At 39.8% G+C, this 14,412-nt stretch overlaps 1 protein-coding gene across 4 annotated transcripts in view; it reads left to right on the top strand.

Annotated features, from left to right (window-relative positions):
* Positions 1–16: 16 nt before the first annotated feature.
* Positions 17–14,412, top strand: part of INTS13 (integrator complex subunit 13) — a 39,700-nt gene continuing 25,304 nt past the window's right edge. For all 4 annotated transcript variants that reach the window (XM_059726611.1, XM_006272884.4, XM_019498348.2 and 1 more), the window contains exons 1-6: positions 17–207; positions 2,843–3,074; positions 6,516–6,590; positions 8,208–8,410; positions 10,458–10,538; positions 12,494–12,584. In XM_059726611.1, coding sequence (XP_059582594.1) covers positions 2,850–3,074; positions 6,516–6,590; positions 8,208–8,410; positions 10,458–10,538; positions 12,494–12,584 — 675 coding nt within the window. In that variant the 5' untranslated portion in view covers positions 17–207; positions 2,843–2,849. The remainder of the gene's footprint in view (positions 208–2,842; positions 3,075–6,515; positions 6,591–8,207; positions 8,411–10,457; positions 10,539–12,493; positions 12,585–14,412) is intronic.

Below are 14,412 nucleotides of genomic sequence, written 5' to 3'. Positions count from 1 at the left end.
GCTCTGGCCGCGGGGATCTCAGTGCCGCCTTGAAGGTGTCGGAGCGTTAACTGGTATTTCACACCGGCCTCTTCCCCCTCCCTGCGCAGCGCCTGTGGGGCGGGTTATGGAGGGCAGGCGCCTGCCCGTCCCGCCCCGCTTGTGAGCGACATTCCCCCCTGCGAGCGGCCCCGGGACTTATGCACCAGAGGCGGATCCGGTCAAAAAGTAAGAGGGAGTGAAAGTCCCCCACCACTCTTTTTTTGTTGCAACACAGCCCGGGGGGACGGCGCATGCGCACTAGCGCCTCCCAGACACCTCCCACCTCCCCGTTAACGGCGGCCCTCACCGTTTTAAAGGAAATTTAAAGGGAGCGTTGGAGGTGGGGGTTAGGTTTCAAATTCAACTGATTAAATGTAATGCCTCGACTGAAGCATGGGGTGACAAGGCTGTTTGGGTAGATGTGATAGCTTTTATCAGACCACCTAATTAGTTGGGGAAATTGTTCTTTGCAAGCGTTTAGGCACAAATGCCCTTCTTCAGGCAGAAGGAGAGTCTGTGGAAGCATTGAGTTTAATGCCTCACCTGATGGGAATTGTGGCTCGTGGTAGAGGTGATATCTCTTTTTAGACCAACTAAATTTCTTTAATTAAAAGATAGCTTTTGGGCACAAATACCCTTCTTCTGGCATTGGAGAAAGGATTGTAAAAGGATCAAGTGATGGGAAAGTCTTGACACATCTCTGCCCCTGGGTCAGGCTGCCAGGGGAATGTATCTCTCTGTCTCTCTCTTTTGATTTTTTTAAAATATCTAATATTAGACAGCATTGAGTTAAGTAGCCAGCAAGGAAGGTTGCTGGACGGACCAGGGACTGTGGCTTTGCAGACCCTCTGTGGTGTGTGTTACGCGATAGTCCAGTGTAAAGCTCATTGAACAAGCTTTAGTTTAAAGTGCTCCACTGCCATTTTTCAATGTAGGGATGCTGATACCCGTGACGCTGGAGTCTGCTGGAGTGCGGTAATTACCACGCGCTATAATTACAGCGTAGGTGCTCTTAGTGGTTGATAGACTTGGTGATTGTGGACTAGCCCTTCATTTTCCATTGGTTAACTGATTAAGAAAAAGGTTACAGAAGACTTGAAACGCCTTTGTTACCCGCCTAGCACGAGTGATCCCAAATAGAAAGATCTTACGCCCAGAATGGAAAGGGATGTGGGTGATTTTCTTAAAATGCTCTTCCTTCTAATCGTTGTCAGGCTGGGTGTATGGAAGAGCTTGTTGTCAGAATAAATTGAAAAGTCAGATTACAAGAGACTCCAGGTTTGAGTTCAGAATTGTATTGGTTTGCAAAACCTGTGTATGACTGTGTGGCCAGGATAATAATTTTAGCTCCCTGGGAATGACTGGATACAAACTTTGGGGAAAATATAAGTATCCAAGGTCAGATGCACAAGTGTGGCATATTTAAGTATCTCATTGCAGCTTTAGGCAACTTGTGTGCCTTTAATGTTGAAATTACAGCTGTGGCAAAAATCAAATTTTAGTTTGACTGCACTGAAGAATATCATAAACAGTGTCCATGTTAGATTCAAGAAATAAGCAGCATAAGCTAATCTATAATTGGAGAGAATTGTGATCTATAATGGAATTGTGATCTCTCTGCCTAATCGAGATCTGTAATGGGAGAGAATCGTGTAGCATTCTGGTAGCACTCTTCAAGTTGCACTCAATTTTGTTGAAGGAGAAGCAGCCTTGTGTATGACTCTTAAAGGACAGGGTCAACTTGAAATATGGCCAACTTCCAACAATGACTTAAAAATAGGGTTCCCGCAATAACTTAATGCTTCCAAGTTCCCGTGGAGTATTTTTTACATTACAGTTGCATTTTCATACTATCTTAAAAGTTTTTCTTGCCTATGTTGTGCAAAGACTGAGTCAGCAAAAAGTAGTGCCTCTATAGAGCTGAAACAGAGGAACTGATAATTCACAAGTATCAACTGCAAAATTTGCCAGACTGGGGGAAAGCTTCTATGCTAGAAAGACTCAGTACAGTGGATTCCCAGTATGGTGCCTGTGGGCACAGTGGTACCCTTTTGAGGTTTATTTAGGTGCCTACACACATTTTCACAATCAGTAAAAATCATTATTCCAACAAAAAATGCTGTCACTGCTGATTTTGAACTCAGAACAGCAACACTTCAAAATTCTCTTTGCTGGCTGTATGCAACGGCTGCCAAAATGAGACTAAGTGAGGCTGACTGACGCAGTGATGGAGTGGCACTTGCTATTCCCTTCCCAATTGAAACCAAGCACATGCGCATATCCAGGAATTACCTTGATATTGGCTTGCTTCTTTTTCTTTTAAATTCGAATGTGCCCTTGGGCACACAAATGTTGGGACCCCTGCTCTAACTCATTTTAAGAAATTATATTTTAAAGATAGATTTTAAATACAGAAGTAATTATCAATTCCTGTTAATTTTGTCTTTAATTCTTTCAGGTAGGAGTGAAAAAAATGTAATATCAGTATTTGCTTTCTTCACCACCTACCTCATTTTTTTCTTTTGTTGCATAAAAATGCTATATTCCTAGACACACATCTTGTATATCAGGTTTTTAGTTTAGACAGATTTTTTTAAATATCAACCATAATTCAATGAATGTAGTTGCATAAGATGAAAATAATTGCAAGTTATTAAGCATAGCCTTGCAAAGAGGAGTTTCATAGTAAGGTCAATGTTTGCATACCTAGGATACTTTATAAACTTGACAATAATGTTATAGATATAGCAACTGATGAGAGAAGACTACTGCAGTTTTTTTTTGTCTAACTGCTGGATGTTTTTTGTTGTTGTTGTTTCAGGAAGAAAATGAAAATTTTCGCTGAGTCCCATAAAACTGTGTTTGTTGTGGATCATTGCCCCTATATGGCAGAATCTTGCAGACAACATGTTGAGTTTGACATGTTAGTGAAGAATCGGACCCAAGGAATTATACCTCTGGCTCCCATCTCAAAGTCGCTATGGACCTGTTCAGTAGAATCGTCTATGGAATACTGTAGAATAATGTATGATATATTTCCTTTCAAAAAACTGGTAAGTGCTTTTAGAAATACCAGTTATAGAGCCATATTATGATGGGATGTTTTCTTATTTTAATGTAAGCCATTTAATATTTTTAAAGATTTTGTCACAATAAAAAACAATATTGTTCAGTCATAAAAATTGGAAATTAAAAAAATCTAACTTTTTCACTATTTAAGATGTAGATTTTACCCTCTTACTTTATCTAGGAGAATAACAGTATTGGGTTTCACTGACAGTTATGGGCATTTTTATTTTCTGGATTTTCTGCTTGACAGCTCAGAACTTTGGTTATAAGCAATATGTTGAAGTTTCCATGCAAACTGCAAATCTTGATCCCACCAAACCATTATTTTTTTTTCAAAATCCAGATTTTTCATGCTAGCAAATTTTGATTTACTTTTTGTAAGGTTAAAAAATTTAATTAAAAAAAGTAGTAAATATTACCTGGAAAGTGGCAGTTTAGGATGGGCAGGCACATATGATTTCTCTGCATTAACGTAGGAGCTAGTAGTAGACAACAGGGTATTTACACAAGAGCTGGTGGACTAGTTAGGCCTGCTGATATCTGTTGGAAGATACCTGACTCAGATATTAAAATGACAGTAAAATATACTTTTCTGTACAACTTTGTGTGCCAGGCTGGTAGTTGTTATAGAACGGAAGACAATGCCTTCTAGCTTGTAGGTTTATAAGACTGTTTGTTTTTTTTCATTGCTGAAGAAAAGAAAAATGTAATTTTGCTGTAGGTAGCTGAAGTATACAGGTTTCCCTCGCCAACCACAGGGGTTAGGTTCCTAAAAGTTCCTGTGGTTGGCAAAACCGGCAGGGCTGTGGGTGAGGGGCACCAGCAGGGCTATGAGGGTGAGTGAGAGGCACCAGCAGGGCTAGAGGAGCCATGAGATTTACTTTCTGGCTGTACCCCCCCGGCGCAGTTCTCTGAAGCGTGGGTACTCAAAAGGTGGTTGGCAAAACTGTGGTTGGTGAGGGAAACCTGTAATCAATCTGTAATCAATAAATGTGTGCTGCTGTAAGAAGTTAAATTGTCTTAAAGTATTTAAAGTTCGTTAAACAAGAAAGCATTTCCAAAGGGCTTCCAGTAGCATAATAACTAGCGTACAAACCAAAAAATTAATTTACATTCAGTTCTTTAAGTAATAAAAATAGCCTAAAACACAGGACTAAAACAGGCCTTTTCATTCTTGTTAACTCATTTTACTGTTTTGGGGGTTAAGCCATTACATTTTGGACAAAAGCAGAGAGTTTATAGTGCATCACTTAGTCTGCTTTACTTCTGGCAGGCACCCATTCATTCTGCTGAAATCAGACAGTTCACTTCTGTGATTTTTATGGTTCTTTCATCTAACTTAATAATCAGAATTTCCACAGCTGCTTCTCTACCCAGGACTCATACTTGGCACATTCATTGTACCCAACATGACCTCTCATTTAATATTCCAGTGCATATAACATTAAATCCTATAACAGATCCATATACTTATCTTTTAGAGTGTTTTTTTATTTTTAGATTAATGCACTTTGGCATTCCTGCTAATGAAAGGGGCTTAACACCTTCATATATGAAAGAGCTGTAAAATGCAATGTAGCATTATTACTTCAATACATTACAGTTAAAAATATAATTTTTAAACAGTGTGGACTTAGCTTGTTTATCTTACAGTAGCTACAGTACTAAAGCAAAGCACAGCTAATAGAACATAGGTGAAAGATAAATGACAAAATGCACAATTCCTATACTTTTGTTTTTATATAGTAAGCAACTTTTATCTCTTATGACACCTCTTCATTTCTGATAATCTTCCAGTTGTGTCAAAAAGGATGTCAGATTTAAACAGACTTAAAATAAATATTAGCACAAAGAAAATAGTTAATTAAAAATAAACATACAGTTCTTTTATGTTAAAGCTTGAAAGATACTAGAAATAAGAGTTATTACATAAAATCAAGGCACTGATATATCCAGTCTGGTATACAGTCTGCAACAGTGAGCAATACCATTTGATTTTTTTGGAGGGAAAATGCCTGATATTGTACCTAGCTAATTGTTGATTATAAAATGGGGGAATTAATTTCTTTTCTACTCAATGGGTATGTCTACACAAGATGCTAAAAGTGCAGTGGACTCATTCTACTGTGCATTAGCGTGTCACACCAAAAGCAGTGCTAAGGCGCAGTAGAATAAGTCTCCTGCCCATTAGCGTCACATAGTGTGCCAGCGCTGCTGTGCAGTAGCACCAATCACTGAGCATTATTGCGCATTAATGCTCCATAATGCATGTGTAGATGTGCCCGATGAGTAGCTCTTTTGTCTCCATCTGAGTAAAACTTTAGGTAATGTCCTGAAAATGTCAGTTGCCATGGGAAAGACATGAAATCAAAGCATATTCTGGTAGGGAGGTCAGTATTATTTGTCCAAATTGGTGATAGAGTTAGAATGCCAACTAAAGAGCACAGACAAACTGCAGATGCTTCCTCAGCCTGACAAAGGGTGTTTGTGCCCAAAAGCTTGCAAAGAAGAATTTTTCCCAACTATTTCAGTTGAGCTAATAAAAGGTATCAGATTTATCCCAAGAACTTCATCTGCCTATGTCCTTGACCAACACGGCTACAACCTACACCCCAAAACTATTTCATCGAGCCCTTTTGAAACTTTTAGCTATTGTCATAAACTCATCTGACACGTCTGTGCTGACTGTGTTTAATTCTTTGTGGCTCTCTCTTGCTTAGTCAACGAAGTTGTTGTGCTGTTGTTATGTAACAGAGAAATGGCATTTTACCATTTTCACTGACCTCAGCCAGGCATTTAAACGTGCTTAATTCCTACGGTGGAGCTGCATGGTTTGCTTAATTGAGACGTACATGATCAGCTAGTATCATAAATGACTTCTCTTGAAACTTTTTGCCTTCCCAGCAAATGTATGTAAAGTTGTCTGATCTGCCTTCAGATCCCGCCAGTATACTTACCTCAATGACTTCCTTGTGACAGATTCCACAGACTGATTCAATGTTGTGTTTAATTAAATAACAGATGGTATATATTTCTCAGTGATGATTCTTACTAATGAAAATGTTACAAAGTTAGTAAGGAAGTTACCTCCATAATATTTTTGTAATGGTAACTCAGGATTGAAATTGACTTCTTGTTTGTGCTTTAACATATGAAGTTAGCATTGCTACTGACTTTCTTAAAAAATAAATTTACATGATTTTTTCTTTATACTTTGTCTTGTCGTTCCACTGCTTCTGAATGCAAGATCTCTAGGGTGCCATACATTTGACATAGTAAATGAAATGATGATGTTTGCTAATAAAGATCGACTGGAAAGACTAGGTGGTGGAAAAGTTGCCTTTTCAGATAGTCCTGATTATTGCATGAAGCAAGAGAATTCATTATGTTACTGTTGTCTTAGCTTGTGTTTGTAACTTTTTTAGGTGAATTTCATTGTAAGTGATTCTGGAGCTCATGTCTTAAATTCCTGGACACAAGAAGACCAAAACCTGCAGGAGGTACAAATAGTACTTGATACTCTGTTTTGTAGCTTAAATTAATGATCAAATACAAATTTTTTTTACAGCATTATACATTTTAGTTTTGTCCGAGAAAGTGTTAGTCATTTTAGGAAGAATTTTAGAGGTGTTGTATCTTTCACAGAATAAGATTTTTTTTGAGGACTGTTATTTTTTCATCTTACTAGAATGGCAATAAAGACACCAGTTTGCATACATTTCACATGAAAGTTGCAAATCTATTCACCTGATCTTTTATTTTTCTTAATACTGTTTATCTTTTAAAAGTCACACACGTATAACTGCAACAGATGGAAATAGATGAGTTGTAAGATTCATGTTGTACCAAGCTCAAAAATCTCATAAGGAAGTTCACTAAAAAAACATGGAGGTTAAAAGAACAAAATCTGACAAAATTGTTAAAAGGTATTCAATTTGAATTTTGATAAGGAAAAGACCCAAGGACTAGTGTTACCATAAAAAATAGCAACTTGTACATATTCTGGGTAAGAAAGGCACCTATATCGACGCTTAGATCCACTTAGATCATAATCTGCATTCAGATAAAACTCTCTCTTTCAGCCTGGCTGTATTGATAAAAATGATAATATGGAGAAAGAAGGTATTATAATGTTCAGATAAACTCTTTTAGTTGCTACCAGCAAAACTACTTAAAATTATTGGTGTTAGACCCTGAGGTTTTACATTTTGCTTGAAACTTTGAAAGGTCCAGGACCTTATAAGATTTAAACTTTGTCCAGGACTATAAAGAGAGAGTACTTTCCTTTTTCTTACGTTAATACCAAAATCCTCTTGCCCTTTTCCTGTGGTCTTAAGACTTTTTGGACATTGCAGGCTAATTACGTTATTCCCAGTTACATAATGGGGAGGGGAACTGTTAATAGAGTGCTTCAGTGAAAATTGAAAATGAAACGTGAGGGTCTGATCATTCAAGGTGCTGAACTAATGGTTTCAGTTGGAAATGATGGTCTTAAACCCGTTGCAGGATTAGGCCCTTAAATATTGCAACATGACATAACCTATATGTTTTAATAGTACAAACTGTAATTTGCAGTGCTAAGTTATAAAGAAGAAAAAGAAAAAAACAGTAAAAAGAAATACTCTATAAATATATGCTGTAGATCTATATTTAACAATGCTTTTGGAATCTTTAAGTTTTGCTTTTATATTTGTTGCTCTAATATTGTTTATTTGTAATTTTTTTTTTAATTGGATAAAGCTGGTAAATAATAACTTTAGACTTGACCTGGTTTGTCTGCTGAGCTAGCATGCTGTTTGCTTCTGATTTTGTTCAGAAACAAAACAGACTCCTTTTACAAAAACTTACCTTTGGACAGAAACAGAACTGTCTGTTCAAAAGGCAAAGATTTAAAAAAAAAAACTAGGAACCTGTAGTAGAAGATGGTAATAGAACCTGTTTTGCAGTAGGTAGTAGCTTCTGTTTTAATTAATAATGTATTTTTTGTCATCATGCTGTCCAGAGAGTGTTGCCAACTAATATATCTACTCCAAAAGAAAGCTCAGAGCTAAATATTTCTAGGAAGTTGGTTATGGGTCTGTAAAACCTGTCTCTCTCTGTCTTGTTTTTTAAACCAGTTAATGGCAGCTCTAGCAGCTGTTGGACCACCTAATCCTCATGCAGACCCAGAATGCTGCAGCATACTTCATGGACTGGTTACAGCAGTAGAAGCACTCTGCAAAATTACAGAATACCAACATGAAGCCCGAACTATGCTAATGGAGAATGCAGAGCGTGTTGGAAACAGAGGAAGAATAATCTGCATTACTAATGCCAAAAGGTTGGTATAGGCTAGGGGTGGGCCATTATTTCAGCTGGAGAGCCACTCTAACAAGTTTTGGTGAGCTGTTGAGGGCTGCACAGACTAAATTAATGGTGAAGATATTTAAAAAATATATAGATTAAAAAATCATTTGCTAAAAATAAAAAATCTATAAAATATTTCAGTTTTATTTAAAAAAGAATATTTGTTGGCCTGATTTATGTTTTTTTGAGGCAATTGTACAGTAGCTCAAAATTGGAGGTAAGTCTGTGGAGGAAAGGAGGTGCAGGGTTGCAGATCGAGGCCCCCACGGTGAGGGAGGGAGTGGGGCAGGGGTTGGGGCACTGCCCAGAAAGGGCAGTAAATGGGACTGGGGGTAGGGAACAGGATGGAGCTGGGGGTGGCTTCCTGGTGCTGCGCGCACCCCCAGGGAAGGCACCGGGGGGGGTGCATGTGCCCCCCTAGACTTGTGTTAAGGGTTAGGGCAGATGTGGGCTGCCTGCTATGGCCTCTCTGCCATGCTGCCTTTACCCCAGACCCATTCACTGCCCTGGCTGTGCAGCGCCCCCTTCCCCCCCTGCTCCCCCCCAACTCCTGCCCCACTCCCTCCCTCACTGTGAGGGCCTTGATCTGCCCCATGCCCCTTCCCCTCCATAAGCTTGCCTGCAGGGAAATGCTCTCCACACTGACCAGCTTCATTCCTGTAAATCTGTAATTGGATTGGTATTGGCCAATATGCCTGGTGAATAATCAGCTGTTGGTATAGGCCACAAAAATCTTTATCAGCGCACCCCTACTCAAAATAAAGTCTTACTATGTATATTGAAAATTAGGTTAAAGAAAAACAAAGAAATTCACTTGGTGGAGAGAAACAAGCCTCTGATGTGCATTAACCAGAAAATCGAAGTCAGGCATCATCTCTGTTGCTTTGCTTTTTCTGCATTCGAGCAACCATCTCCTTAGTTTTCTTTGCTTTTTCTTCAGCTGACAAGTTCTTATATTTGGATTCATACTTTCTCTCACAATGTGAATTCAAATTGTATTCTCTGAACACAGATGTACTTTCTTTACAAATTAAGCACGTAGCTTTTCCACCCACATAGTTAAAAAAAAAAAAAAATTAGAAATCTTTTCGTTGTTGAATATTTGGCATTCAGTGTCTACCTTCTTTAATGAGCTCATTTTCAGCTCAGGCTCTGGGAAGGGCTGCTTCCACTCAGTGCCAGATTAGGCCGGAGCCACCGGGGCCTGAATGCAGCTTACCTGGGACCTGCTGCGTGGTGCCAACCAGGTGGGCAGGCGGGGCTGCTTCCACCCACCAACATCTGTGATATCAACAGAGGCTGGAGCCAAAGCCACCACTTGCCTGTGGGCTGGATAGAATCATTGGCAGGCCAGATATGACAATATTAGGGGTGGGCAAAATACAGTCATATGTGTTTAGGTTTGTACTTGTTTTAGAGTTAAACTAAACCCACCTGATCCTAGTTTTCTCCCTTTTCTGAATGCCGCTCGGTGTTCTTGCTTTGATATACATAATGCCTTCAGTAGATCATTTTTGGGTTAATTCACCAATCCTCTCTTTCCTCACATAGTACTTCACTTGCAGAGGTCAGCTAAACTTTAGCTGAAGTAGTCGAGTCAACTGCTTCTCAACTGGAGTAGGAAAGCATTAGTGGAAGGGTGTTCTTGAGAAGTGAGTTATTTAAAGCAGATGCAGGTGAGTTAGGAAGGGATGAACAGATGAAGAGTTGGTTATCTTCAGAAGAATAAAATCTGAGCTTTAAATTCTTTAGCTGTCTTCAAGCCCCACTCCCGTAACTTTGAAGTCTGAAAGATTTTTAATGTATACATTGTACAAGGAAAAAGAAGAGGTGTCTATGTTTGTGTATTAAGTAGAATTTTTATTGAATAATGCAAAACAAAATTCTATTGAAAAGTTTATTTGCTGCTATATGAAAAGCAAAATTACTGCATTAGTGAAACAAACACATCAAGAAAAGCTTTTCAAAATCCTCTTGACCAATGATTAATCTAGTGACCGATCATCTACTTTGTTTTCCAGTGACAGCCATGTTCGGATGCTTGAAGAATGTGTCCAGGAAACGATTCATGAACATAACAAGCTTGCAGCTAATTCAGATCAGTGAGTATGCAGTTCACAAGCACTGTTTTTATCCTTCAGGCTCTTGTTTTTATTTGCCTTTGTAAGAAGTGATGTACCTGTTTCATATAGATCTTATTGAAAATTTATTTTGATGGACACTTTGAATGCTGACTGGAAAAGAAAGCCAGATGAGAAAGATAGTAAAATGTGACTCTAATCCAAGAACTTGAGTATTGACATATTTACTTGCATAATTATTCAACATAAAACATGTTTCTTTAGATTGGTATCTCTTAAATAGGCAAGCTGTAAGAGAGAAGATAATTTAGTCTTGTTGTAAGGAACATCCCTAAATCAGTAATGTATTTGGTGAGTTCTTGATGTTGATGGTGGTTATTGTTTTCAGGGATGCATGTTGATGGCAGCACTAAATTCATTTTACATGGCTGTTACATTTAGACTGTAAAAGCTTAGGTGCTTAGAAATAGTTTTTAGTTTTACCTAATTTTCCTGTTGACATTTTAGAGAGAAATTACTGATGAAAAAGTAAGGGGTCACAATGTTAAATCACTTTTACACATCTCTCCCTTGGCTATTCAGCTTGTATTATTTGGCTTGGGGACTGTGTATTACACTGTACAGTGCAGAATAGAAGTAGTTTAGGTTCCCACTTTTTTTCTTTCCTCTAGGCACTTACATAATCCATATAAATCATAATAATAAGAGATTCTAGCTCTCATCTATTTTTAATTTCACATGTATAGAAAGAATACAATAGACTCCAGAAAATTGGCTTTTGGTTTAAGTTCTGTGTTAGGGAAGTAAGAAGCAGTTATACACATACATTTGTCTGCTCCAACATGCCGGAGATCCAGTGCGATTAATCAAGTCTGCTTGACATGTGAGCTGACACACCTGATGCTGCGTTGCATGCATTTGTATAAATGGCAGCAGTGCGCTTTTGAACTAATGCTCCTCTGATATGTTAGTTCTAAAGCACACCACCGCCATTTTCTCAGCACTGACGTACATTTTGCCATTTATCCAAATGCACGTACCCCAGCTCTGGGTACTTTTAAAAGTGCCCAGTGCTGTGGCGCAAGCACTTATAAATGCCTAAGGTGACTAAAGCAAAACACAATGTATACAGTAAAAGGTTTGAATCATAAGACATGGGTTCTTTTTCAGCTGCTATATATGTTCGATGACCTCAGACAAGTTGCATACAACCCTGTGTTCTCTGTGGTACTCTAGCCATTGTGAGGCAAGGGTGGTCAGCATTGAGTCTATTAATTTTTATTTCCTGTTCTCTGACATAGGATGGGTACTTCTTTATTTCATGGCTATTTGTTATATATTTGCAAAACATTTAGGAGCACATCCTTAGTTGGTGTCAGTTACCATAGCTTTATCGACTTGGATTGAGCTATGACCGTTTATGCCAGTGGTTCTCAACTATGGTACTATGAGAACCTTTTATTGCTACACAATATTAGCACAGTTAGGTGTGCAAACATCTATACAATTCATAAGATAAACCCAGACATTTCAGATTTTGATCTGTTCTGACCTTTCCAAGTTCTTTGTAATAGAAAAATTCCTCTATTGCTTTTCCATAGTAAAAAAATGAGTGAAAGCTAAAACCTGGCATTTTCAGAGGGGTGCCTTTAGTCTAACAAGACTTGTGTCTAAAAAGGCTGAGAACCACTGATTTATGCTGTTAATCATGGAACAGTGATGTTTTGCACCCCCAAAAGCCTCAGTTAAAAATACTGATTTTTTTCCCACTATAAATGATGTATTTTCTAAAGACATTAACATGCATCAAGTCCAGGCAACAACATATGCAGAACATTTTATGTGCATCTCATGATTTTAGTTCTACCTTGATCAAGAGCTTGAATTAGTCTTGCGCAAGTGTTGATCTAAATTCTGTAGTATAATCTTCAGCTATGTTATCAGCTTACTAACACGTGACTTCTTTTTTGGGGAAGTCTCATGCAAATCCAGAAGTGTGAATTGGTCTTAATCCACACTTACCCAGTTGGAGAAGATAGCCTTGTTTCAGATCGTCCTAAAAAAGAGGTAAGATGTTTTCAGTGCTTAAAGGGAGGTCTCCAACATATTACTTATCATACAAGAATCTAGACAGATGGTACACCTGGATAATTTAACAATGTTTTGACCATCTTTGAAGCTAAGATAAAGGAATCAGTGATACTAACACCCCCCCAGTATCCTAAACATGTTGTTGTTAGCATATAGTTTTATGATAATCCTCCTCCCCAGCTTTTGCAATCTGCATGACACTAGGACCCCCCTTTTGTGTTTGCTTCCTACTTGATTTTGTGCTAATTCTTGAGTGCATGGTAGTTACCTGGTCTTTTGCAAACTGAAAAATAAGTACTTTAAGAGCACCTTGAGAAAAATTGTAATCCTGTTGTTGTGATTTTTTTTTTTTTTTTTTTCTTGAGAGGATCTAACCTTGTAATGAAGAACAAGGCCTATGTGAAATATATTATATTTCTCTAGGCCCCTTTTTTGCAACATAAGCATATATTGGTGGCTACTAGAAGCCATGCCAGATTAGTTGCTGCTGAGTTTGCTGGCCTGTCTTGCTGTTAAATTTGATGAATTATTGTCACCACTTTTTAAAATATTTTAACTATATGAATCTTTTACCACCAAACTTGAGCATAGCTCCTATTTCTGTTAAAGAAGCGTTATTTTGAACGTGGCAAATAAACTCCTTTGCATCCTTTTCCTGAAAGTTATTTATACCCAAATTCAAGACAACTTCTAATTTAAGGTGGCCATCCCATAATTAGGTTCCAGACATGAAACGTTATACATTTGTTATAATTTTCCATTTGTAGAAAGGACAGTCATCTTAAATTTGTCCCCCATCACCACTATGGCAGTGAAAGCAGAGATGTGAGCAAGCAGCCTGACTTCCCCTTGCTTCCCCTGCACCTTGCCCCCTCTTGTCACTTGGTCTTCAGAACCCTTTTGTGCCTGCCCCCCCTCCATGCTTGCCCCTGGTGCCTGTGCCCTTGGCTGTTTGCCCCTCTACCACCTGCCCCCCTGCTGCTGCTTAGGCAGCCATTTACCCTTCTACCACCTGCCCTCAGCTGCAGAGCAGGCAAGGCTGGTTCTGACCCCAGCCTGGGGCTAAGGCAGGGGTGGGCAAAATGTGGCCAACAGGCCGCATCCGGCCTGCTAGGCCATTCTATCTGGCCTGCGGGGCCCCTAAAAAATTTAGAAAATTTATATTTGTCTTCCCATGGCTGCCTGTCAAAGATTATAAGAGCCAGTGGCAATAGGACCCAGAGGAAGCCACAGCAGGATCCTGCAACAGTGAGGTCTCCCCCCCCCCGCCCACCCGCCTGTCAGAAGCCCTTACCTAGCAGAGGCTTCTAGCCTGGGACTGGGGTTGTTCCTGTCTCCCTGTGCCGGAACGGGAAATTCAGGTAAGAAGGGTGGGGTGCGGGCAGGGGAGAACTGCGGACTATCGCCCCAGTGCTCCTGCTGAGTCCTGCTGTTGTGGCCATGCAGCCAGGAGCCACGTGATTAGGAACCGCCAGTGGGCAGGCAGAAAAGCAGTGGAAGCGAGCGGGTACGCGGGAGCACAGGGCCAGCACTGGCGGGGCCCACAGCGGAGCAGCAGGGCGTGGGCTGGCAGGGGTCTATGGAGCTGGGCTGGGCTGTGCCAACAGGGAGAGAAGGGAGCTGGCCTGCTTCCATAGAGCCCTTGCTGGCCAGGACCCTGCGCTCTTGCCATCCCGCTTTGGGCCCTGCTGGCTCTGTGTTCCCATGTGCCTCCTTGCTCCTACTCCCCCAACCCCAGCCCCACAGTACAGGCGGGGCCTAGCGCACGTAGCACCAATCCCACGTGCCTTGCGCTCATCCATCT

This window comes from Alligator mississippiensis, chromosome 4, assembly GCF_030867095.1.
Source record: "Alligator mississippiensis isolate rAllMis1 chromosome 4, rAllMis1, whole genome shotgun sequence".
NCBI classification, from domain to species: domain Eukaryota; kingdom Metazoa; phylum Chordata; order Crocodylia; family Alligatoridae; genus Alligator; species Alligator mississippiensis.
The sequence above is the reverse complement of the archived record's forward strand: the minus strand, read 5'-3'. Positions and strand labels throughout refer to the sequence as shown.